This window comes from Erithacus rubecula (assembly GCF_903797595.1).
Source record: "Erithacus rubecula genome assembly, chromosome: 9".
NCBI classification, from domain to species: domain Eukaryota; kingdom Metazoa; phylum Chordata; class Aves; order Passeriformes; family Muscicapidae; genus Erithacus; species Erithacus rubecula.
Window position 1 is genome coordinate 20,762,754 of NC_136660.1, and position 26,105 is coordinate 20,788,858.

General features: G+C 35.8%; 1 protein-coding gene across 2 annotated transcripts in view; it reads right to left on the bottom strand.

Annotated features, from left to right (window-relative positions):
• Positions 1–26,105, bottom strand: part of ADGRA1 (adhesion G protein-coupled receptor A1) — a 251,979-nt gene that overhangs the window by 21,134 nt on the left and 204,740 nt on the right. For both annotated transcript variants that reach the window (XM_079312915.1, XM_079312916.1), the window contains 3 exons: positions 18,119–18,246; positions 17,104–17,227; positions 10,484–10,629 (listed from right to left, as the gene is read on the bottom strand). In XM_079312915.1, coding sequence (XP_079169041.1) covers positions 10,484–10,629; positions 17,104–17,227; positions 18,119–18,246 — 398 coding nt within the window. The remainder of the gene's footprint in view (positions 1–10,483; positions 10,630–17,103; positions 17,228–18,118; positions 18,247–26,105) is intronic.

Consider the following 26,105-nt stretch of genomic DNA (forward strand, 5'->3'; position numbering starts at 1 on the left):
CAAAATTTATTTTTAAGTAGTAATCAGCAGTATTTTCAACCCATGAAGTGAATTCTTCTTGTGACCAAATATGTGCAACTCCCACTGAAAATCCAACGTGAGTGCATGTGTTTTAGAGCAGAAGTGACCTAATTTTTTGTTATATTTTATATAGTTAGGTGGTACCTGAATAAAAAATACCTGCAGGATCAGCAGCCAGTTTTTACAAGTCTCATAACATTTCCAAACACTGAAGGCATTTTTGGGACACATTAGTTTCAGAGTCTATTCTGTCAGAATTTGCTTGCATAATGAAACACCAGAGTTTCTTATGAGACCAATGAGGCTGTAGAAATTCAGCAGCAAATAAGGGTTGAGAAACGAAAATATTGTTAGGAAAAATCCTTGGTCTCCTATTAACAGAATTGTAGGGCAGGAAGAATATGAGGAAATCATCTATTCCACTCAAAAGGTCTGAGTCAGGGTCATACTAAACACCTGCCATGACTGGCCTGGCCTTATCTAATCTATGCTAACAAATTGCTTGGGATAGAGTTCTCACAGCCTGGAGGTAACCTGTTTTAATTGCCAATTATTTCCATTGGTTGAAGTATTTTCCTAATATTAGCCTGTTTACCCCTTGCTTGCAATTTAAGCTTATTATTTGTTGTATCATTTTCTCTAATGCCTCCTCATTTGTAATTTTTAATGAACACTAACTTGAAGAGAATCATCCACATTTCCAGTGATGAGTTTCAACTACTTAGCATGTGCAATGTCAGGGAGATCAGTGGAAGTTTATGTATAATTTTCCATGGTGTCTCAACTCAAAACCAAGTGAATTAATCTAATGCAGCTTTTCCTCCCAAGACTTGTAAGCCCTCCTTCCAAACAGGCATAAACCAGAGATTATCACACATATTTGACAGGAAGTATGCATAGAATAAGTCAGGTCTGAAACTGAATTTGCAACAGTTATACATAAGTATGCTCTAACATATTCAATGTAATATGCATATCTGTGGATTTCACTTTTTTTTTTTTGTCCAAGGAATATAATTCAATTTCCTTGACTTTTGCTATTCATTAATAAAGAAAAATATTTTGAAACATTAAAATTATGTATTTAAAACTAACACTGCTAACATATATACATATGTGCATGAAATATATATATTTGTGTTTTATTGTTAGTTTATTTGAAGATATGCCATGTGCTTTGATTTCTGTTTAGCATTTACTCTTGGGATCTAATAACATCTTTTAGCTTAAATTACTTTATGGAATAGTGGCAGTGTGTTGGTAAATGCAACACCTGCTCTGTCCTATGCCATGGTTTAAATGCACCATGGTTGTTACTGTGCTGCAATTATTATCAGATAATTGCACAATCCTGTATTACACTTCTTGGCTGCCTGCAGTGTTCTCATTTCTGTGACACTGAAGTTTATCAGTCTGCACAAAATACTTCATAAATCTTCATGACTTAGGTTTTCTTGCAACATCAGGGTTTTCATTACAGTTAAGCTGGATGTATACAGATGCCTGCTTAAGACAGGTGTCCTGTACTATAAATTCTTTCTCACTGAATAATTTTTGTAAGAAAGAATTTATTTATAATGTGATAAAATTGACCAATTTTTCTCACTAATTAATGAGTACAATCACCTACCATTAAAAATCAGATATTCTTTTCTGTAATTGTGGTGAATATAATTTAATGCAGATGGGAATGCTTAGTTTTTTGTCCATACAATTACAGTAAGCGCACTTGAAGTGATCTTATGCATTTATCTTTACAGCATTTTTTGCATAATCAAATTTAATCTTTATGACACCAGAGAATCATCTGAGAAAATATTTAGTTCCTTCAAATCTGATAAAGTTTTCTACAAAGCCCCCACTGGAGTCTGAATATATTATCTTCTAAAAATCCTTGAACTTGTAAAATTTCCAATCAGCATTTTACATTTTGCCTGGAGCAGCATATCAAAGCATGGAGCATTTTATCAAGCTTACCCACCCTCTAACTTACCCTCTACAATTATGTATATGAGTAGCTCAAATGCTAGAAGCTACTGAGGCAAGGGATAGTATGACAAGAATTCTGAATTTCCAGGAAATACCTAGATCTGAACTCAGGATAAAAGAAGCTGAAAATTCAATTTAATTCTGCAGATCAGCATGTTGCAGTTCAAGCCTTTCAAAGCTGAAAATATCACACAATTCATTTTAAGTCTTCAGGAAGCTTTGAATTTTGAAAGCTTGCAAATGCTGTAACTCATATAGTTAAAATTTCTATCCCAAGCCCATAATTTCCTCATTAAATACCCAGATATCACTCATGTGTGGTCATTTTCTTTTTTTGGCTGTTTGTCAATAGCTCCAGCACTGGAGAGAGTTTCAGTTGAATGGATCTATGTCACTTGCTATGCTGTTTAATATCCTGTTTACAAGTAGTAAGCTGACATTTGTTTCTTTTTCAATAATCATAACCCATTTCTTTTCATCTATACTAAGCAGTTCAGACACACTTCTTTAAAAAGAGAGGATAAAACTTCACCTTCTACCTCAACATCTCTTAAATATTTGGTATTATTGTATTTATACACCAAAAAGCATCAGCATTGTGTGTACCTTGCCTGTACCTTAGCTAATGTAATTATGACAACAACAAAATGCTTCTACTTTGATTTTGACATGCTCTTGAAATAAGTTCACATGAAGGAGGATCCTATTCCCTGGGGATCATTAAAGTACTAGGCAGTGCATCCAGGTCAGTTTTGAAGAACAGTATTGCCAGCTACTCCATGAGAATGAACTTTTGGAATTTTGATTCATGAACCAGATGAAGAGGAACCACAAGCTGGGCAGGTGGCTCTGTTACCATCTTGGTGTTAGTGACTCCATAATTCAGTTGCTCACATTGAAGATGGAGAGGAAAAGTTCTAATCACTTCTCCTGTTTCATTAAGAGTTGGCAGGAAAATGCCTCCATGCTATGACACTACCCTGGCAATCCAACAATGTCAGTAATGAGGATTTACATGGCCTGTGTGAAGTGCAACAACTTTCTCAGGATAACAATGGCAATATATTGCTACTGTGGACCTCAATAATATTTTAGTATTTTCATTTTACTGGAAATTTTCTCGTGTAGAACAATTAATACAAACCTGTTTTAAGTGTTGTCTTTGATCAAAGATAATTTTATCCCCATCTGATGGAAATAAAATTAGCTTCAAGTTGAAATTCAGTAAAAAGAATTAATGAAAATGTTGCCCTCATGACAATTTTATACCCTTTACTACTCTAGACCTTTCAGTTATATCCTTGACTCTATCTGAGCATATATCAGCATTTAAGGGTGATCATGTTAAATGGCATGTAATATCAATATGTCCTTGGAGTATCAAACCAAATTCCAAGTACATTTAGGTTCAGCAATCCTGTCTCTCCCTTTAACTCTGATACACAGAGTTAAACTTCCTGTTTTGTTTTTAAGCTCCTCTTTTCCATTATCTCTAGCTTTTATACCTCAAGGGGCAGAACTCTTCTGTTTGTTCTGGCTAAGGTTCCTTCCAGCATTTTAATTCTTTTTGTTTGAGTGGAGTTTTTGGTTGATTTGGTTTGGTTTTTGGTTGGTTCGGGGCTTTTTTTAAAATTTGTTTTGTTTTTTGAGAACTTGGCTAAGTTGGTGGGCTGGTAAGACAGAGAACAATCTGTCAACAATGATCACCATTTCTGTTGGTACTGCTGCATTACTTGTTGTGTCATCTTTGAATGGCAGTTCATAAAATTGCCTTCAGAAGCAATGTAGCATTGTTCTAAATATTAGCTCTATAATTAAGTCAAACTACAACTTTAAAAAGGTTGTTATACTTATATTATTTTAATATCCTATATATATGTATATATATATATATATAACCATATAATAACTTATTTTGATATTGTGAATATAAGCCTTACTTTGGTGAATAAAATGAACACAATAGCTGGAAGGGAAACACAGCTTCTCTTACATTCAATTTTTATCAAATACAAAACATTTAGAAAAGCTATTTCAGCAATATGGCCTTTCTGCTTCCAGGGAAATATGATAAATATTAAAACAAGAAACATGGGAATAGTGTTTTTCAATAATATCTAAGAAATATCACTAGATTATCTTTAATGTCCCTCCCAACCCAAGCCATTTGATAAATACAGCTGTTACACACTTTGTTGTTTTTGGGAACTTGAAAGTGTGGAGGTGATAAGCAGCCTTGAGAATATATGAGGATTGCAAAAAATTACAACACAATTTTCAAATTATCTAATAATACACATTTCTAGTCTTAACTTCTCATATCTAAAAGAAAAAATGTCGATTATAACACCAGAATGTGAGATAAACTTTCTGATGACTGACCCTGCTCACATCAAAATATTCTGTTCTCTAAGCAAAAGATACAATCAAGCAATTAAATTACAGCCAACTTCCTGAGCAGATTTTCAGAGAGACTGTTGGCTCACCATGCCATGGTTCATCCAGCTGCTGAAAACCTTACTTGCAGGGAGAAATCATTTTCACTTACCCTGCAATGACACAACTGGGTCTATGCTAATAGTAGAGAGTGAACTGCAGAGATCTCCTCAAGGCTCCTGAGAATTCTGCCCTGTGGCACTTCCCATTTAATTCAACATACTCAAACCATAGAGAGAGAATTTTTAAGAAAAAGGCAGATGATGCCTTGGGATAATCAGGCCTAAATTTATACTTTATAGAGGAAGTTTGGTATGTTCTCTGTGGGAAGGAAAGATGGGATTTCATGGATCAAATCTCTATGAGATAATATTGAAGAGCATATCATGAAGAAGAAAACAGTGGATTGCAAATGATGATTTTCATCTGACCTCTTTCTCTCTCCCTCTCTCTCAATCACTGTTTCATACTAGAAGAAACAAATTCATGAGAGCCAGCACTAATTAAAAATGCACTAGAACTTAACTGCATTTTGGAGCTGATGGTGTCAAGGGGACAAGTAATGTCTCTGTCAGAATGTGAGTTAATTGCTTCCATATGATTCAGTCTGAAGATTCAGAAAAGGGCATGGCCAAAAAAATAGCACACTGGCAAACTTGATGTTTAACAAAGTATTTCTTGTCATAGTCAAATGTTGATGCCCCATTACACCACTATCATGCTGCAATAAATTGAAGCCAACTTGTTATAAATGATGACATTAGCAAAGATCATTTTCTGAAGACCCTTTCAGCCTCAGGAATATTAGAAAGCATTAGTTTTTTTTTATTCTAGGGTTTTTCTCTGGACATAATCATTCTTTATAAACTAAATGTAAGAAGTCTTTGGTCTTTATAACTGGAATGTTTTCAGTATCTCCATTATGGTGCAAAAACACCACAAGACAACTTCTAATGACATACTGAGCATTGCTGTGTGCAACTCATATTCAAGACACAGTCTGCTTTATTGGTAACTTATTCAGTAAAAAATTTCCACATAATCAATTTGTGATGGAAGTCACAACATTTCCTGCCAGGCTCTCTTAGCAGTTAGGCAAACACAGCAATAGATTCACTTGAGCCCATGTGTTGGTTTCCAGCTTGTCAGAATTCAGATCAAGCAGCTAAATGTTCGTCCTGAGACAAGCAGGGTTAACACTGTGAACAAAGCACTGAGTGGATGCCATGACCCCTGTGGCATCATGCAAGTCTGTGAAATCCCCTCACTGCAAGGCAAGAGCCTCCTCACAGTCAGCAATAACACAAGGAGAGGATTTTCTTGTATTTGAAAGTTTAGTGTGGTTTCTTCTTTTTGCAGTGAAAGGATTTAGAGTGCAATTCAGTGTCTCAAAGATACTTAGTACTGTTTAGCTGGGTGCTACTGATTAATGTCTGAGTAGCTGAGAGAAATAATGAGCTTGGGAATGAATGTGAAGAGCCAAGGAGGGGGGAGGATGCAAGAGCATCACTGCCACACCTTGTAGGAGCTCAGGGCGTGGCTTAGCCACCACTACACCACGAACACTGAAAGAAAGACTCCTTCCATTGCTGCTCTCAAGACATTGCTCTGTACTCTGGAAGTGCATGTATGATGTACAGAAACCTGCCCATATACAAGCTCATGTAGAATAGCAGACACCCACACACAGGTAAACACCATCAGCAGATTAGGACAGTTTGACCAAACTACTCCCATTCCCAACTCTAGGTCTGCCCTGTGGGCAGCTTTAAAGGACAATGACGACATTTCAAAATATGTGAAAAATGAAATCAGCTTTCTCATTCTGAAAATTATTGAGAACTTTTAAATTTAAGGTTGAAAACAGTAAGAGAAGGGTACTGAAGCCAGTGGTATTGACTGTAGGGACTCTGTGTGTGCTGCTGAGAACTGTTTCAATTTGTCCCAGTTATGATTTTTTAGCCACAATACTAAGGCTACTACTTTGAATTCAAAGCAAAGGGACAATCCATTCTGAAATTGCTACTAAAGCTAGATATACAATTTTTCTAAAGCACTGCATGAGGTACATTTCCTAACAGCCCTGCAATTTTAGAAAGAACATTTTAAAAAGCTTATCAAAATATGTTACATAAAAAATAAGATGAAGTTCAACAGAGACAGCGACATCAGTGTTATCCATTTTGCTGTTGCTTCTGCAACCTTACTTATGCACATTGATATTTTTTCATGACAGATATGGGATATTGGACTCTGTAATCTGAAGACTGCCATATTAGTTATCTTGCAAGACATTCATTGAATAAAAGAGGTGGGAGAACATCAGGAGATATATTTGTACCTAACCTTGAGATAAAACTTAATTATCTGTCTCCTTATCACCAATCTCTGGTCCAGCTACCAGCTTATTTATTTTTTATTTTAAATGTTTAGAATGCAATTGTGCTCACTAGCTATCTTATTGAAAATGCAAGTAACCTGATTTTTTTTTTCTGTCACTCTAGGAAGAAATTATTTTAACAGAATATCTTTCAGAAGTATTTTCTGCTGCTTTGTACTCCTGTCTAATCTGTATGTGTGCAGAGCATTACAGGAAAAATGCATTTACAGAGTAGGCACAAAAACCAGCAGTACCTGTGCCTCAGCTTGGGCTGTAAGAAGTTTTGTTCATTGCAGTAATAGCTGAATCTTGCATGCCCCTTTGCCTTTGCTGGCAAAATCTGCCTTCAGATGAGTCAGAAGCTAAACTCTGCCAGGTTTAACAAATGTCCACAGAGGATGAACAGATAGAATTATTTATTTCTATTAAGAATACCAGAGAGTATATTTTACAGGAAGTAATTTCATTATCTGTTGAAGTGCTAAGGTTCAGAATTTCAATACACAAAACTCAATGATGCATTAATTTGATCCATCTCATTAGCATCCAGGCACATTTAGAGAAAAATGCCAAAATTGTTACAGTTGGTTCCAGTCATCAAAGTGATAGGCCCTCAGGGGTTTAACTCTGTAATTAACAGATAATATATATTTCATGAATAATATATATAATAAAATATATACTGCATAATGTGAAGTGTACATAATGTATCTCATAATACATGATTAACATGTAAAAAGAGGCAATATTTAAAATCATATTGCCATGAAGTAAAATTAGACTGCAAAAATGTTTCATATTTGATCACTCTATCTAGAAGAGAGAAAACTTATAAAGAACCACAGCTTTACATAATAGGGTACTTATTGCTACAGCTCATAGAGCAGTAGGAAAAAAAGATCAAGGGCACCTCATTTGTCTTGCTTCTGGAAATGAATATGCAAACAGCAGGCAGGGAAACAAAGCAACTCTTACAAGCCTACATCCTTTCCTTCCAACATGTAAGGTCTCCTTCTAGATATTCTGATATTTTTTCACTATTTCAGCTACTTCTACAATGGGCCAAGCTTGGTGAAACAAAGGTGGTGAGACAATTTTAATGATTTCTTGGTAAATTCCACGTGATAGATTTAGGTACTGATTTTTGGCATTAGAGATTTGGCATTAGATCCCAGTAATGGGATCTATTCACAAAAGATACCCCCATGTCTCACACAGCAAGTGCACATATAAGGAATACAGAAACACTCACATCTAAACTGGAAACACCATCTATCAAATGCAACCATTACCAAAGAATACTGAAGGACAACAGCTGAGTGTAGAGTTTCCATATTTTTGCATTTATATTTTCATATATTTGTATTCAACGAAACTGAGTTTATAGAGAAGGATCAATGAAAAAGTACATCTTGTTTAAAAGTGCCTCATAGGCTGAATCATTTTCCTCCTTTCACTGACAGTCCTGACATACAGGAAAGCCCAACTCCATCTCCATTTGAATGAACTTGACACTATTTAGTCACCTACTGATGTCAAATGGAGACAAATTAACACCCCCTCATCCAAACTCAGATGTTTTCCCCTAGGTACCTGAGGAACAACATGTATAAAGGCACAAGAAGACTGACTAGTTAAAACATTTCTTATAAATGACTGCATTGAAATGTAAGCATCCTAAATGGATTTTATGGAAATATTATGACAAAGAATAATTCAGACTTCATTAAAACCAGGAAAGGTAAAATGCCCCCAGAAATTATCATTATCATCCCAAAAGAACAAACAGCTACTAATTATGAGTTTAGCATTTTCTTGCTTAAAGAGATTCTTAATTTTACATATACTATGCCTGTTTTCTACATGAAGTGAAACTGATTTTTACTATTTTGTATCTAGTGCTAACCATTGTAAAATTGTATTAGACATTCCAGTGCCTGTGTCTCTAAGATACATGGTGCCCTGTGTGAGAAAAATAGCTTGGAATAATTTTACTTAGCTATTAAACAATTATATCCATGTTCTCTTACAGCTAGAAGGTGGTTTATCATTTCTATTGCTAAACTTAAAATAGCTGCTATTTATTTTCACTGTCTGGGAACCTCAACATGACTGGTACAACAAAGATTCTAATTAGAGTAATCTTTCCTGTAACCTGACTGTCTATTGTTTTCCAACTCAAACAAGATTTGAATTTGAAGAACATACACTATCCTGGGTCTATGTAACTTGTAACAATTTTCTACCTTAATAGTCACAATGCAGCATTTGAAAATTGGCAATTACTCATTTTGCCATGAGCTGGTAACTGAAGGAGAGAAATTCTCATCTCTGAAGAATGGTGCAGTAAATCATGGATTGGCAAAGTCAGGCACTCTCAGTGAAACACCATCCTCTTGCTTACACCTAACAAAGCTAAGGATCAATATGGCATTCCTTCCTATCACAATACACATTTTATGTTAACTTTAATCAATTTCATCTCCAGAAATAAAGTGTTTTAAAAAGAAGAAAACTAGCTAGTTTTCTAACTAAAATCATGTTAGTAAAAATATGACTCTGTAGAATTAGACAGAAAAACTCAATTCATCTTCCTACAGACTTTTAACAAGTTGTAACAACATCACACAGTCATCTATAAGTGCTACTTGCTAAAAATTCTGTGTTTAAAATAAAATAATCTACGTCTGTTTTAAAGAAAACACTGTGGATTTTTCTCAGAGAAGACATAAAGAGTAGAATTCCCATTTCCTGACCTCCACTGTAGAATGGAAGTCTTTATGCTAAATTGACAATTCATATTGTCCATGATCCGTGGGAAAAGAGAGGCACCTCCATAAGGAAATTAATCCTGTCCTCACACAAACATCCAAGATGAATAGGAGGAATTGCTCTCTGGAGGTTATTTTTCTATCTCCCTCCAAAATCTGTATAGGGACAACAACTTTGGCTAATATGTACTTTTTTGATAGCTAAGCTAAAAAAAAGATGAATTAATCTTCTCATGCCTTTGGCTGGGAATCCTAGTTTTGTGGTAAGGTTTTGCTAGGGTTTGACATTTTTCTTTTTTTTCCTTGTGCAGACTGACTATTTTGGATTCTCAGCATCTCAGAGGCATCTGGCAAGAACTCCTACAGTCTTACACCTGCAATGCCATCAGAGACATTTGTGAGTCTGCTCCAGCAAGGGCTGACAGGGAGCACAGAGTTCCAGTGGCTCCTGTAATAGCATCACATCTCAGATAATAAATAAAATACTAAATAGTAATAAATAAAATAATGAAATACATCTCAGAGATAAAGGGTCATTATAGCACAGGTTGTAATGATTAAGTAAGGCTTGGAATCAAGACAGTTTCTGGTTTTGGGGATTTTTTTTTTCCCTCCATAAGAAACCAACAGAAACATTTCAATTCTTCCTGTTCAGATAAAGGTATCTCAACTTAGCCAATACCAGTTCTGCATGTTTCTGTCTCCTGAGTAAACTATCAGCATGCAATAAATACTCAGATTTTTGTACACATCTAAGCTACATTCTTTATGGATGCTATTTACAGTCCATAAAAAGCAAAGAATGCAGAAATAAGAGTGACAGTTTGTTTATAATTGGTATATTCTAGGAAGACATTAAGAAAATAGAACAACAAAAATTCCATACCTGAGTAGGGGCTGCTTTGGATAAGAAGGTTGGTCACTGTTTTGGCAGGGCTGAGGTTTTTTTGTGACTTGCTTATAAATATTCCTGGCAGTTACTCCAATCCACAGCATAGTAGAGAGTGTAGAGTAATGCAGTACTATGCCAACCTAAAAAAAGAGTGGACAATTAAGCAACTCAATAAATGGATAAAAGTTTTACAAGAATCTTACTTCATAAAGGCAAGAGCAAATGGATTTTTAAATGGAATTTATAAATGTATTTAACAATTGCATTAAAATTAGTTATTTAATCCACCATAGATAGTATCTTTAATACCAGAAGCTGTGTTAGGAAATGGAGATATAAAAACATTTGTTTTCTAAGAACCTGTTTAATGAAAAAATTTGACACCTGGATTTAAAATAATGTGAATATTAGTTTGTGTTGCACTCTGTTAGCCTGTCACGAGAATGCAATTTCAAATTTAATGACAGGCCAGCATTTTTGCCTGCTATTATGCTATATCCTTTGAGTTTTCAGGAATATCCTGCTGTAGTTCCCTCTCTGCTATACACATGCAAGGTTGACTTCTGGCAATGGTATCAGTGCTATTTGCACTAATAAATCCAGATTATTTTCAGACATATTTTAGGAAAATTATAAACTTAGCTACAGAATTTTAAAAATAAATGACTCTTTGCATCCCCCCTCAAAAAGAATTATAAAATCTAATAGTGTTATTATCACTTTGTCTCCAAGAAACTGGTGTGTTTATCATTGAAAGGAAAACAAAGTACCAACACCTCTGAAATGCTAACATCTTTGTTATGTTAGTAATTGTTATTCATTACTATGGAAGCAGTAATTGGAATTTTATCCAATCTCCAGTGCTTTATTACATCAGCTAAGTCTGCATCTGATTATATAAAATGAGGTTACCTTTGAAGCAATAACCTGACATTTTGCAGTGACAAGTAAAATATTGCTATAATTGGAAAGAACATAAATGTTTAAGGAATACAGAGAATTGCTGAATAAAGCTAACACAAATCTATTATAATGATTTATTTGAACCAGTGTTCATTTTTGCTCCACTTAAAACAAAATAATTGATGAGTAAAGGAAAAAAAAAAATTCCATGCATTTTGTTTATATTTAGTACTATAGCTCCAAACTTGAAGATAGCAGCAAATACCATCAACAGAAACTTTTTGTAATTTTCTCTGGGACTTGTCTGTCACATTAGACAAGGGAGGATAAAGCCTTCATCACTGCTGCTGCTTGAGGTAAGGAAGCAGAAATAAGAGAATGAGACAAGTGTGTATTATGAGCTGGCAGATGCTGCCAGTTCAGGGGCTGGTGTGTCTGGACTTGGTTCACAGCAGCTTGCAGAGTCTCTGCAGGGATCCCTGAACAGGACCATGAGCAGAGAGGGGATGAGAAAGGGGGAGAAAAAGGAGGCAGAAATAATGAGAAAGAACTAGAAAAAAATTTAAATATTAGCTCCTAACCTCTTTCTCATTTCAGCATAGCCCTGCTGCTATATATTCTGTTTTCCATACAAGCATGTACAGTAATAGGAACAGTTGAAATAAATTCCATGCCAAAAGGTAACTACATGTGAAAACATATATGACCATACAGACAGAAATCATCAGCCACTTAAATGACTGTAAGATCTAAAAATAGTACAACGGAACAATTTTATTGAAGTTTCAAGGAGGCAACTGAACTGCCTGAAAAGATCAGGAAAACCTGCACCACATTGCTGTTCTGCACAGTGTGCTCATGTCTCAGCAACTGAGTTACTTCTGATACATGGAGAAATCCAACAAACAGGGAGGAGGGAAAACTGTTATCATCCTCTCTGCTTCCTCTATATTGATCCACATCTCTATCAAAAAAAACCAAAAAAAAAAAACAAAAAACCAAACAAAACAAACCCAAACCCCCAACCATTCACATTTCTTGCTTGAAGGAACCAAGAATTTATCCTGAAGATACAGAGCTTCCTTATGACTAACAGATTTGACATGACACAGCAGAAGAGTGAAATTTGGATGGGTACACTGAGCTGTTACACTAAATTCTAGAATATTTGCTATTATTCACCCACTAATAAATAGTAAATAAATTTCACATTGAAAATTCAATGTTGCAAAGTGCTGGGTTTGCTCTCTGCCTCTTCCTTCCCTTCATCTCCCCACTGACTTCAGTTATGCCACAGCATCTTCCTCACTGTGCTTAGGGACTGTGACTGCAAGTTCTTTTGTGCCCTGCAGTGGGATCACCTCTTTCTAACTCTCTCAAGCCAGGAAAGCCCCTGGGCCTTGGTAGAAATACATGAGACAGCAGCTCATGACATGGCAGGGAAGGATGAGGCTCACCAGAAGACCAAGGGGGCTTTGCTCAGTAAACTCTTGCTTGACTCTCTTAGCAAATGCAAACTTGAGGTTATGCAAGAAATAAATTTGCCCAGTGCAAAAATTTACCTCTGTGTATTTTGTTACTGGATTTCTACCTCTGTAAAGCTTCAGAGGCCAAAAACTATATACAAATTAAATACCAAAGTGATAACTCAAAACTATTTTCACTATTAGCAGAACTTTTATATTTCACGTAAAATTGTATTTTGTATACAGAATAAAGGATTATGACTGGAAATACTGAAGTGATGACCCCTATTTTTAAGAAGGTTTTCTACTGACAGGCCAAGTGGTACAGAAAAAAGGCCAGGATATATGTATTGAAAACAGCATTGTACCTAAAGCTCTTCAATAACCACAGTTATATGGTAAAAATTTTCTTGTTTTCTTGGATTCTTTTTTACATTCCTGTGTTTTTAGAACTCTTATCTTTGGGAATAAGCACTAGCCTTTTGAATAGAAGATTATACTTTCCTTCAGTAAGAAGATGCTGTCTGTTTGTGCTCCTTCAATAAAGTTCAGTACCCTAGAGATAAGTTAAGTTCTACATGATGCAGTTACCATGGTAATGATCAGAATACACATTTATGCAAAGCATTTTGGCACAAAAAGGTCTCTTGATCAGCTTTTAGTTGCACACAATTTTCTTTGTTTTCCCCAAAATTTTAATCTAATTTCTTTTTTTTTTTTTAAATTGTAATCATATTTCACATAAGATTGTACTTCTTAATTCAGTTCTATTTAAAGAAAGACACAGATATGCATGGACATTCTGATTAAACTATTAATCCTGCAATTAAAATGATTCTTTTCTGTGAGACGAAGGGATTCAGGAATTTCTCTGCAGTCTGTAACACCACTGGATGTGAATATTTAATGATCTTTAAACATTCAGCATTAGCAAAACCCCATGCTCCCTTCACAGGTAGAAAATTTAGGGCAAGAAGTTGAACTTCTGAGTTGAACTTGTAGGCTGGTGGCTAGTATGGAACAGGCTTTGCCTTTCTTGCTGAAAATTTATTGCTTTATAGAAATTAATTCACCAGCAGCTTCACATATGACATTCCTCAGACAGAAGGAAAATCTGAGCCTTGCCAAAGTTTACATGGAAGCTTTTATTTTATAAACCATATAGAGGCTTTTGAAAATGTGATTGGAGTGATCATGCAATAAAAAAATAAGATTCTGTCTTTCTCCATAAGTTTTCTGCCTCTCAAATCTTGTGCCCAGAAGTCCATTCTTCATGCTTCAACATGTTGAACTGATGAATTGATCCCCCAGCATCCATAACCTCATGGCTATCATGCTTTCCTCTACATCAGGAGCCACAAAACAGAAATCTTTGAAAGTACAGAATTGCTGCCTCCCACACACAGGGAGTGATCCAGCCACAGTTGTGTCTCCTTCTGCCTCATCCTTTACATGAAAGGAATGAGCTTCCTTCTACCTTTTGAAGCAAACTAATCTGAGTCCCTAACTGGGAGAGGGAAGGGCTCACTGCTGGCTCAAGCTCCTTTCTGGTAGTGCACTGCCTCTGATTTATCCCTGCTGCTCCTAACATCACCTCTGACTTGCTGAAAGATTTTGCCAGTAAACTCAAGAGTCTGTATTCTGCCAACATTCAGTGACATCCAGAGTGAGATTCAAGGGTAATCTAAAGAGTCTGTAAATTCATTCACTCAGGAAATGTGTGAAGATGCAATCAACTCTTCCAGACCAGCACTCTAACATCAGTTTTTTCTGCAAATCATAAAGACTGCAGAGCACATATGCAAGTGAAGGTCTATACAAAATCCTCTCTAAAACAGATATGCAGGTTTAAAAGGGAGTTTTAGATTTTTAGATTTCACATAAAAATAAATGTCTGACCATTTCTGAGAAGACTTTTTTTGTCTATTTCGCCTTGAAGGGGATGTGAAGGTTCTTTCAGCTATCACAGAAAATGGGCCCATTTCCATAGCATTAATTCCTGATGTTTAACCTGTAAGTGCTCATTTAGAGACAGAAGGAGATCCAAATGAAGCTAATTTAGAACCACCCTTTTTAGTTAAATTTGAAGGATAGAAGTTAACTTAATCTATTATTTCACATTGATAAGTATGCTGCAGTGAATTTTTTGTGGAAGTTTTAGGGGTAATTAAAATAGGGAAGGTGGTGGTTGATTGGTTTTTAGACAACATTTCAGTGATTAGGACAAAAAATACTTGCACTTGGAATCTTTTCCTTTGCACTCAGGAAATAAAAAGTGAAAATTGCATGCTGCAGGTTGAAGTTGCGCTTTGAATTTTAGCAGAATGAAGAATACCTGTGGAATGGCAGCTGATGGTGTTACACCTGTGGTATAAATAATATTTTAGTGCTGCTTGAAGCAGTTACATTTTCACAAATACATTTTAAGCCCCAATATTAGGGCTTTGGCAGGTTGGAGATTAAATCACGATGTTCTCAAAGTGAACAGTTCTTCAGCCTCTATTATCAGCTACTGGAGCTTTGTCTTAGATTGTTTGCACTATTTCATCCATTAGCCCAGTCTAATTACATCAGACAATTTCTACCAGGAAATAGAGGACATCTTTATATTGTGTCACTTGTATCTTTCCTATGTTGTCCTATTTTGATGATATTGCCTGTTGATGTAACATATTACCAGGTTAAATAAATAACATTATGAAACTGGTTAGCAGACTTATAAAGATGGTTCAATCCTGTTCCAGTTAAGTGTGCACATTTTTTAGCACCTCAGAATCTGGCCCTATCCCATAGCAAGAGACAGATGCCACTGAAAATGCACTTTATTAAGATACCCCTGTAGTTTATGTACTACTTATAAAAGGCTATTAATAACACATTTATCTCAATCAATTTTTCATTATAGCTGTTAATACCACGTTGCTACCATGCAAGCTGCAAAGTAAATAATCAGACAAAGACTGAAACAACAGATGGTCATTTGTGACCATGTAATTACACAGCCATGGCTGCCCTACAAACAAATCTGCTACTATCACTTGCAAACTGCAGACAGAGACAATGGAAAGTGATATTTCAATTCGATAGAACTTTCAAATTAATTATGACATAATGCAGATATTGTGAGGTATTTCTCTCAAATTAATCTAGTGGACAACTGTGTTATTTAAATGTAATACACTTAGGTAGACATCACATGTAGAACATCACAGTGCTTACAGACTGTGTGTTTATTGATGGTCATGCACAAGAATACACAAAAGGCTTCCAAAGCACCTCATTGAATACTAGAGTGGTAACTCTTACACTATGAATATGAATAAATCTTACACTATGAATACAGTCACAGTTATGCAGTGACTCTGCAGGAGTTGGCTCTTGGCTCTTGCTATTTACACCCTTCCAAGCCAGTCAGAAGAACTGGGTTAGTGACAGGCAAAAAATCTGAGTGAACATTGGCTAAACAAAGTGCTTTACTACAGGAAAACACCAACAACATTCATGGGACCTGGTGCACTTCTACAAAATCTGAGAGAGGAAGAAATATTCAAGGCAAGCAAATTGCAACAAGCCCTCATCAGACATTACAGAAGATGACTGAAGTGACTGTCTTTATACACTGGACAGATTCAGCCTTTATATTCAGAGCAGCTGAATCCAGCTCTGTCTGTGCTTCTCACCACACTACTGCCCCAAAAAATGCTGAGGCAAGAGATGTGAAACAGTCCAGCAAGGCAAACAACTATGTTTAATCACAAGCATAAATCATAAATCACAAGTATGCTGGTGTGCTGTGCCTCCTTAGGGATCATCCAGTGAAGACAGGGCCACCCTCAGGAAAACAGGGCATTTTTCACAAAAGTGAAGCAGTAACTTTAGTCCCACACATTCAACCCAAACTCCAGGAAGGACAGAAATACTCTGGATTAACAGTTTTCAACTATCCTGTACAGCAGAAAAATATCAAGATTTTCAAGGCTTTTCTTAAAAAAAACCCAACAAGAATGAGGCAATCTGAGTGTCAGAGAAGTTAATCCATTGATCACCATCTTAGAGAAACTCATGTGACAACCAAATACTAAACATTCCCAGTGCTGGCCTTTAAAATCCCTTATAACATGTTATTTTGAAAAGCTTAGGATCCAGGAACAACATAGGAAAAGAAGGAGAACTGTCAATATTATGTTAACAACTCATCTGCAAGTTTCAATTCCATTAGTAAGAATTAGTAAGACAGATACTCACAGCCTGACATATAATTGGATATTTAATGCGATTGATTCCACCAGCAAAAACAGCAAATGTGAGAGCAGTATGGAAACAGAAGTTGAGAAGCATGTGCCATCCTTTTCTGCTTATTCGGATTGTGCTGTTGAAAAAAAATCACATTTTAAAATTAAAACCCCAACATACTTATTATGAAAATTAGTATTTGGGAAAAACGCTTCGTTTGATAGAATAAAATTCTCAGATTTTTGAATACCTATGTAACAATCTACCCACAGGACAGAGTCTGACCTATATAGCAATGAAATAAATTATAAAAAGGTAAAATAAAAGTTAAAAATCATAAAAGTCTATTAATTTAGTTTATTCCACCAAATCAAGCATTTAGAGTACTGAAAGCAAAAAGCTTATTGCACAGTTTGCACATATGCAGGACTTTAACAAGACATCTCTAAAGGATTAAATGGAAGCTGAAGATCAGAAGACATTGCATTATCTTCACATAATTAATATTTAGCAGCTTCCACAGTACAATACATTCCTACTCCTTTAAATTGCTAATGGTCTTTAACCAGAAGTAGTAGTTAAAATGGCATTTATATAAATTTTTCATACCAAAGAAAACACGCTTCCTAGGCCCAAAATTTAGAAGACAAAGGAAGTTTCTTCTATTCAGTGATAGTTACCAGGCTTACAACCAAACTTGCTCTTAAAAGCCAATATAGCAAGTGCAGCTGACCAAAGTGCTGCTTGACTGGAATTTGCCAGAAAGCAATTTGTGTTCATGGTTTTATATTCAATAGTTCAGTTAGAAATCTCCAGAAAAGTGTGCTGAAAATTTAAATCTATGTGTCAGGAAAGCTCGGGAACAGATTAAGCTGACATGAACTTGGTTTTGATTCCTCCAGTAAATCACATTGCTGCCATTATCCAACAGTAATTCAAATAATCTTAATTTATCTTTACAGTAAGAGTTAGAAAAATTTAGGTGCCGTGCTGATCATTTAATACATGTTTAAAGTGGAATTCTTACCTGTGATGGACAATGTAGGTGATAATGGAAGCAAAGAGGCACAACAACATAACTGCAGTACAGGCATAAACCACAGGGTGCAGAAACTCCCCTGGGTACTGGGGGAAAGACAGCACTGTCTTAAAATCCTGTGGAAAGAGCAAAATGATTTAATATTGTTAGGCATGTGTGAAACTGAGACTTCATTCCAATATGTCCTGTCATTTCTAGCTGTTCCCTTTCAAGGGCAGGAAAAAAAAAAGATGAACTTTTAATGTAGATACAGTTCATGAATTTGCAGCAACAGACTGCTTCTTCCTCATCTGCATACAGTTTGCTAGACAGAAATTAACCTTTTTGTACAAGCAGACATACCCTTATTAAAAAAAAAAGGTCTGAAAAATACACAGAATATTACATTTTCCCAGCATTAGCAATATCTGGTCCTTCTGATAACATGAACTTTATGAGTGTGTTTTACTAAGATATTAAGCACAAAATTTCAAATCACCATAAAGGTCTCTAAATGGCATATATATGGCTGCAGAAGAACCACTCAAAGAAAAAAAATCTATGAGAATATACCTAAATTATTGACTGACTCAAATATAATTACCAGTTGATACAACTCCTGTAACCCAGTGACCTTCACACTTAGTTGGAAATACTCTACTCCCTATAGTAATTCAAAAGTAACTTGGACAGCTCTATTAACAGCAGAGTAAAGATCCATGTATTCCTTTTGGACATGGAAGTGCCTAGTGAAACAATTCTTCATGAAAAATATAATGAAAAACTATTGATATATTTGTAAAATTAACCTTATCAAATTCCCATTCTAAATTACACATTTAGGAGAGCTAAACCTGGAGCTGTGATAGATGGAAAGCAAAAGGAGCCATTTACATAAAACAGAATGTCTTCAGACCATCTGAATTAAAGCAAACATTACATTCCCTGTAATGCATGAAGCCACATTTGCTTGTGGCATTACATTTCTGCACACAGGTACTAAAAATTATACACAAAACCTATCACCTGAGTGCAAACACAGTGTCATCTACATGCCAGTTCCCATGTGCAGTGGCACTAACTCTGCACATAAAAATGAATACACATCCCAGCAGAAAAAGCTAAAATCTGAAATAGTACCAAATATGACAATCCAGCAAACTCCAACATTTAAAATATTGGCAAACATTTAACAGACTTTTTTCCTGTTTTTCAGTTTTAGGTTTCTTTAGAAGAAGATTCAATACATTATTTTCCAGAGGTGAAATCTTCCCTTAGGAAACTGGGACTGTAATGCTAATACCTCTGTTTAATTACATTTGCATGCAGAGATCTTATTTCTAGCACTATTATTTATGAACTTGTCCACATACAAGAGATAACGTTGAGGGGTATGTGCAATTACTAAATTGGGAGAATTTTGTTTACCTTCTAAAATGATCCTCACAAGAAACTCATGCCCTAGTAGTTATTATTTTCCTTCATTATTAGCTTTAAAGTTCCTAAGATTGATTGTACCAGTTCCTCCAGATTCATATGAATGTCATTTCTAAACAGAGCAGCTCACAACATATACAAAAAGAACCATCAAAAATAAAAAATAACTTATGAACAAAATGCCAGCTCTATGTTATCACACCCCATTTCTCCTCAGCTTGCATGTCAAGTCTCAGCTGACCTGCTTGTCTCCTGTCCCTCACAGAGGTTCCTCTGTGCCCTGCCAGCTCACCAAGACCCAGGGTGAGAGGTTCAGTCCCTTCCCATGCAGGAGCTCATCTAGGGGGGTCAGCTCTTGGCACTCTTCCCTCAATTACAAATGGAAAAGAGGAGGAGAACAGCTCTGTCTTTTGATGTGCTAGTTTTTCAACATGACAGGCCTAGCTGTTAAAGCCTTCTCATTTTTGTTTTCTTTCAGTGTGCATGAATAAATACACTCAGGACATCATGACTTCATAACTTTCAAATAATTCTTTAAAAGTCTGTTGGTTCAAAACTGCCTCTGAATGTCCACTCAAACACCCCTTTTCACCTTGATCATCTTTTTCTCATCTGCTTCTATTTGCATCATCTCCCCATTAATTCCTTATAGAAAAAGCCTCTTGAGGCAGATGAATGAGTATTTGCCAGGAATGTTCAATACAATAGTAGCTCATATTAGGAGTAACAATGCAAACAACTGGACAATTTAAACAGAAGTACTCTGCTGAAAATGATAAAACATTTACTTCTAGTTCTTACTGATGTATTATATTTTTATATACTAATAGTACACTTTAGCATAATTTTAGGTACACACAATTTCTCCGCATTCAGAAATGTGTTACTGTAACTATACAGTAGTAGCAGTACAGTTATTTAAAGAAATAAGTAAGTTGGGTATCACTGTGAAAAGTAAAAGTTGTGAAAAAGGAAGCACAGTGAAGCTACAGATTTATGTAGCAAAAAATGAATGCAATTTTACTTGAGTACTATCACTGTGTACTAAAGAACTAGTTTTTAATAGTGTAAATGCAAGGTTCAACCTCTCACTATGTTTGATCATCAGTATAAAAGCAAATGCCATGTGTCCTACAGGAATACAATCATTTTGCCTGCAGAAGAATGAAGAACAATCAGCATCTTAAAGCTAATTACATTTTAAATACGAGTTTTATCTCTTATCTAATCTTTAACAGTAAATAAATGGTAACATTTTGAGTATGAAAATGCATTAATGCCAAGGTAGAATACCCTTTTTAAAAGTTTTGTATATTGAAAACTGATTTCATTATAGATATATAACAGATGTATCTTGTCTGCTCTCTGATGATAATTAAACCTTATTGATCCTTCAACTTCCCTAGAGTAATCTTCTGGGAAGACAACAGGCAGAAAAGAAGCATTTTAAAAATTCTGCATGGAAAGCAGCATAATTGTATGTTACATTTTAAAAAATTAGGTTTTATTTTATTTCCTAGAGGGGATTCAAATCATGATGATATTGAAAAATCACAGGAATTATCCCAGGAAAATGAATACTGACAGGACTTTGACCATTACAAACTGGTGTCTACAACTCCAAGGCCATTAGCTGCTAATGAGAATGTTAATGAGAAACTGTCACCCACTCACCCTTTTAAGATGGTGTGAGACAGACCAAGACAGCAGTGAGTGCTTGTGGCACATGAGGTGAATCCCATATTGGGCCATATTACCAAGAGTGCAGAAACTAGAGGGAGGGAAATGATTATTCCCTTCCATTCACCACTTGTGAGCCCAAATCTCAACTACTGTGTTCAGTTTTGGGCACTTCAGTACAAGAATGACATTGCTGAATTGAAAGGAGCCCAGTAGAAGGCACCAAGACAGTAAAATGTCCCAAGGCCTGGATTCCAGGCCTTTAATTTCCATCCATCTTCCAGGAGTTGGCATATTTTACTGAGCTTTACAATCTGAATCCATTTCCCTGCTGGCTGAAGTTGCACCATGATGAATGCAAAATCCATTAAGTCAACAGAAAGGAAAAACAAACAGAAAGAAAGAGCTTGAGCCAGAGACTTGATTTGTGATAAAATCACTGCCTTTTGGAGGAGACAAGGCTGGATTTTTGAGCCCAGTACCAAGCCAGTTTATGCTTTCTACAGAGCAAAAAATACATATCATTAAATGCAATTTAATAAAACGTACGTGGAAGGAAAAAGAAATAAAAAGCAGATCTTGCTCTTAAGAGTACTCTAATTCCAAGGCTTTGTGCAAAAGAGTGAATGTCAAGAATATTCCTACAAAAGGAGCCTTTTCTGGGGGCTGTACTCAACACTGTCCATAAGGGCTGAGCACTCTGATGAGAATGAGCATTACATGAGCAGTGAGCAGCACGGGCCAGCTGAGGACTGAAGTGAAGAGCAGGTGCCCCCTTGCAGGCTCTTCACACTGGGAAACATCTACACATGTGCAGAGAAATCTAATTCCAGGGAATTTTGTAGTTCCCACAGCAACAAATTTAAATTTTACATATTGCAGGCAAACTTTCTGGATCACTTTCACAATCTTTAGTGCCTAAACTCCACTAAGGTCTATCCTGTAGGTGTTTAAACTTGGTGTTTAAACATTTAAAAAGACTTGAAATGTTCATTCTTGAACTTCTTGTTACAGACAGTCTGATTTTTCAAAGTACAGAACAATGTTTCCACAGTCTGTTATGAGAAAATCCTGTGTTCTTTATGGGGAAAATGTCAAATACTGTAATTATGTCAACCTTCTAAATGACATCTCTGTAATACTTCCCTGACTCATGAATTAATTTCTCAAAAGGCTTAGACAGGCTGCTTAATTTGAAGAAGACCTGAAAGATGGAAGTTTAGAATTCTGTTTTCAGAACTGAATTTAATGAACAGGCTTAAGAAATCCTGCAACTGTCTCCAGTAGCAATGAAAATGTTGAAAAAGTAGCTTTTTTCACACCAGATTGGAAAAGCTTCAAAGATTGGAGGAAATCTTGCAAAACAACAACAGAAAAATGCCCAAAGTCTTACTGTGATCCATTCCTAGTGTCCTGCCTCTTCTCATTCACATGGTTTTCCAAGGTTTGCTTCTACAACAGTTTCAAATATGCTCTGGTATCATCAGTTCAGTCTCCTCAGCCCTAATTATCTCATATAAGCATCCACTGAATGTATTTTGCTACTTTTGCAAAAAACTCCTTATGCACATGAACCAAAACCAAAAAATCCAACAAAACCCACACCTATGTTGGTTGGAGTAATACAACAAATTGTGACAAAACAGGAAGGAGCTGATTATGATTTTATGTTGATTTAACCTACTTTTAGGATTACAATTCGAAGTGCTAAGAATATTTATTAATCCATTTTATGTTAACTGGGAAGTATCATACTTAGATTTAAGAATTTTATTTGTGTTTATTTGGCAGATTTGAGGAAATTACTATTGGCAAAGCAGTCTAAGGGGGGAAAGGAAATGCTGTATACAATTACAGTAATATCCATCACTATTGAATTTCTATTGTGTTCTAAGAAAAATGAAAGGAAGAACAAAGGACAATGTATGCCAAAACATATTTAGCAAATTTTGAAATTCATTGTTGCTATTGGATATTTTTGTTGTCTCCTGGAGAGTTGTTACTCAGATATAGAGGTCTCTGGATTTGTGATGGCACACACATGTTGTCTTGAAAAATTAAAATAGTGATATACAACTCTGTTCACACAAGAGCATCAATACACATGTTAAAGAAGCAAATACTTATCAATAGATATAAAAAAGCTTCAAAGTATATAAATTCATGATTTTACTCTAAAATAGAAAATCATATTGCAGAGTTCAGGACCCTAGAGGGCTTTGGATACCTCTAAAAGAAACTAGAGTATAACCAGCCCTCTTCCTCCTATAGACAACAGAAGAAAAGACAAAATAAAGGACTGCTCTAAACACAGAGTATATGAAGTAAAAAGCAGGAATATAGTGGGAGTTAGTTCACAGTATTTTACTCTCACCTTTAGGACATGCTACTCAAACCCTGATCAGGGAAAAACAATGCTCTGATATTTCTGACTCTATTACTTTACTTCTATTTGCCAGCCCAACCCAGAGCAAAGTGAAAGTGTGAGGCCACGTGAAGGAGCTTGTTCCTCCTTTCCAACCCAACCTCCAAACTACACTTTCTCTCTCATTGACATCACTTGAACAACTGTCAGAGAGAGAAATCAAATGGCTCTACATGACTCCTCTCACTTGAAGTATGCTCATGCTTATTAATTATCAATTGGAGTTGATAAATCCTTGATTGCTGCCTTACTAAAAAAAGGACTCTAGAAAACCTTTATTTTAACCCTTTTATGTTCCACAGGCATAAACAACTTTTATGAAAGCACCTTAGGAAACTATGTCTGACCATTTAAAAAGGTGACAAATCAGAATATGTTCTGTACTAACATAAAATGGACAGTTGGATTGACTGAGGCTTCTGTTTCAACTTAATCTAAGCTGGATGTCCACAATTCTGATGGGAATGTAAAGCTTTACTGCTGCTTTTCACTTTACAGATACTACTTGAGTTTTCTGCAATTACCCCAAACCATAATAATCAATTATGAATTTTTGTTGTTTAACAGATTAGAGAATTACAGATTAATGACATGTATCATGATATTGTAGCTAATTTCATTAGCTACACACCATATGCCAGGTATTTTGAATTTGCTGATGGTTTGTTAGTATTTTAAAATATATTGGGCATTTAGAGATATTAATAAGATAAACACTGGGAATTTATACTGTTCATTTTATAAATTAAAAACGATGCAGAACAATAAAGTATTTTTCATTTCTGGTATGAGAATTGAACTGCCCAGAAAAGCATATTTTCTATCAAATAAAATAATCCTTGACTTTATGCCACAAAACAGTGATTAAGAAATAATGCTTGAATGAAAATGTTTAGACATAATGAAGCTACAGAAATTTTCCATTATCTATTTAGAAAGACAATGGTTGGAAAATGAATCAGTGTGTGTGTATATATACAGATGTATATTTTAAATTACTTGTCATCCTTTTCCTTAAAAGTTGCTGTGAAACATGAGCTTAGAAACATATCCCACTGTTTGCTACCATAGAAATGGCAAAGCAGGAGTGAGTCCAAAATTCCACTTTTTTGTCTTGCACAGATAAAATTGAAATAAATGCACATGAAATAAAGCAAAGTCAAATTCTCATAACCAAACAAAGGCCTAAAGCAGAATTATGTACCAGATACAAAAGCTCCAGTAAAAAGTGCCTCAGTTGCCTTTACAGTTGGAGAAAAACCCACCTCCTACATCTTATCAGAGATAAATGGGCTTTACAAACAAAAGACTAACTGCAGTCCTTTTGTCAGTATTCAACTTTTGAAACAAAAAGAAAGTATGAAATTGGTTGCTTGCAAACAGTTAATTCAGATTTAGTAACTACTCAAAGTTTAAGAACAACATGCAGAACTCAAGCAGTTAGAGAAGGAGGAAGCCATTTTGGGTGTGGCACCTGCAAAGTCAACAGGTGCTTTCTTCAATTAATTTAGAAAAACATCCTCAAAGCAAAATCACGATTCACATTCTGAGAAACAAGAGGCTGGGGGAAAAGGGAACTCACAGGAGCTGCAGAGAATGAGGCATTTTTGATTTCACCAAATCTGAGGAGCAGCTCTTAAATTCTGAACAATTCTATAATGGGTGAAAAAATGTTCAACTAAGTCTGAGGGCAATCAGTTGCTCCGAAGTGGATGGTGATATGTGCATTTAAGTGGTGGGCAGCAGAGCTGTGTGCTATGATTGGCTGCCATCTGGGCTCCATCTGACAGCAGCAGATTGGTATGCTCCGCACACGTCCGCGCAATTCCTGTCGCCTGTGTTTGCTGTCCCTTACACGCACACACAATACATTATTTACTCAACTATAAACATTTCTGCCATGCACACAAGCAGCATCTACAATCACGCAACAGCATTCAAGAGCAATCTAGTGTTAATAGAACACGTCTAATCTTTTTACAACTGGTTTGTAATAAATAATTTTTAAGGGTGCAAAACATTTTCTAAAGCTTAGAAACCTTTCAGTTTCTTGTTCGCTTTCCTTTAGTCCCTGAATAATAGCAGTTCATCATTGTATGCATAATGTTTTTGCTTTCATGAAGGCAACTTTCTGTTAAGCAGGTTAGTTAAATAACTGCAATGGGAACTGTAAGTGTGACTGAGAACAGAGCAAAGCAGCTGATGTGTTAGCACTGCACAGGAATAATTTTCTTCACAAACAGCAATTTCCTAAGTAGGCTATCAGCACTGGTGTACAAACCAGAACTCCTACAGAATCAACAAGGACATCTCTGTCCACACTTAAAAGAGCAGGAGATGCTGTTCCTCTCCATTTATTAAATGATTCAACATTGCGGTATGCCTGCAACTAATTAGTATGATCAACACAGTGCAGGGCAGGAACGAAAGCAGATCAGCCTCCGAGATATGCTG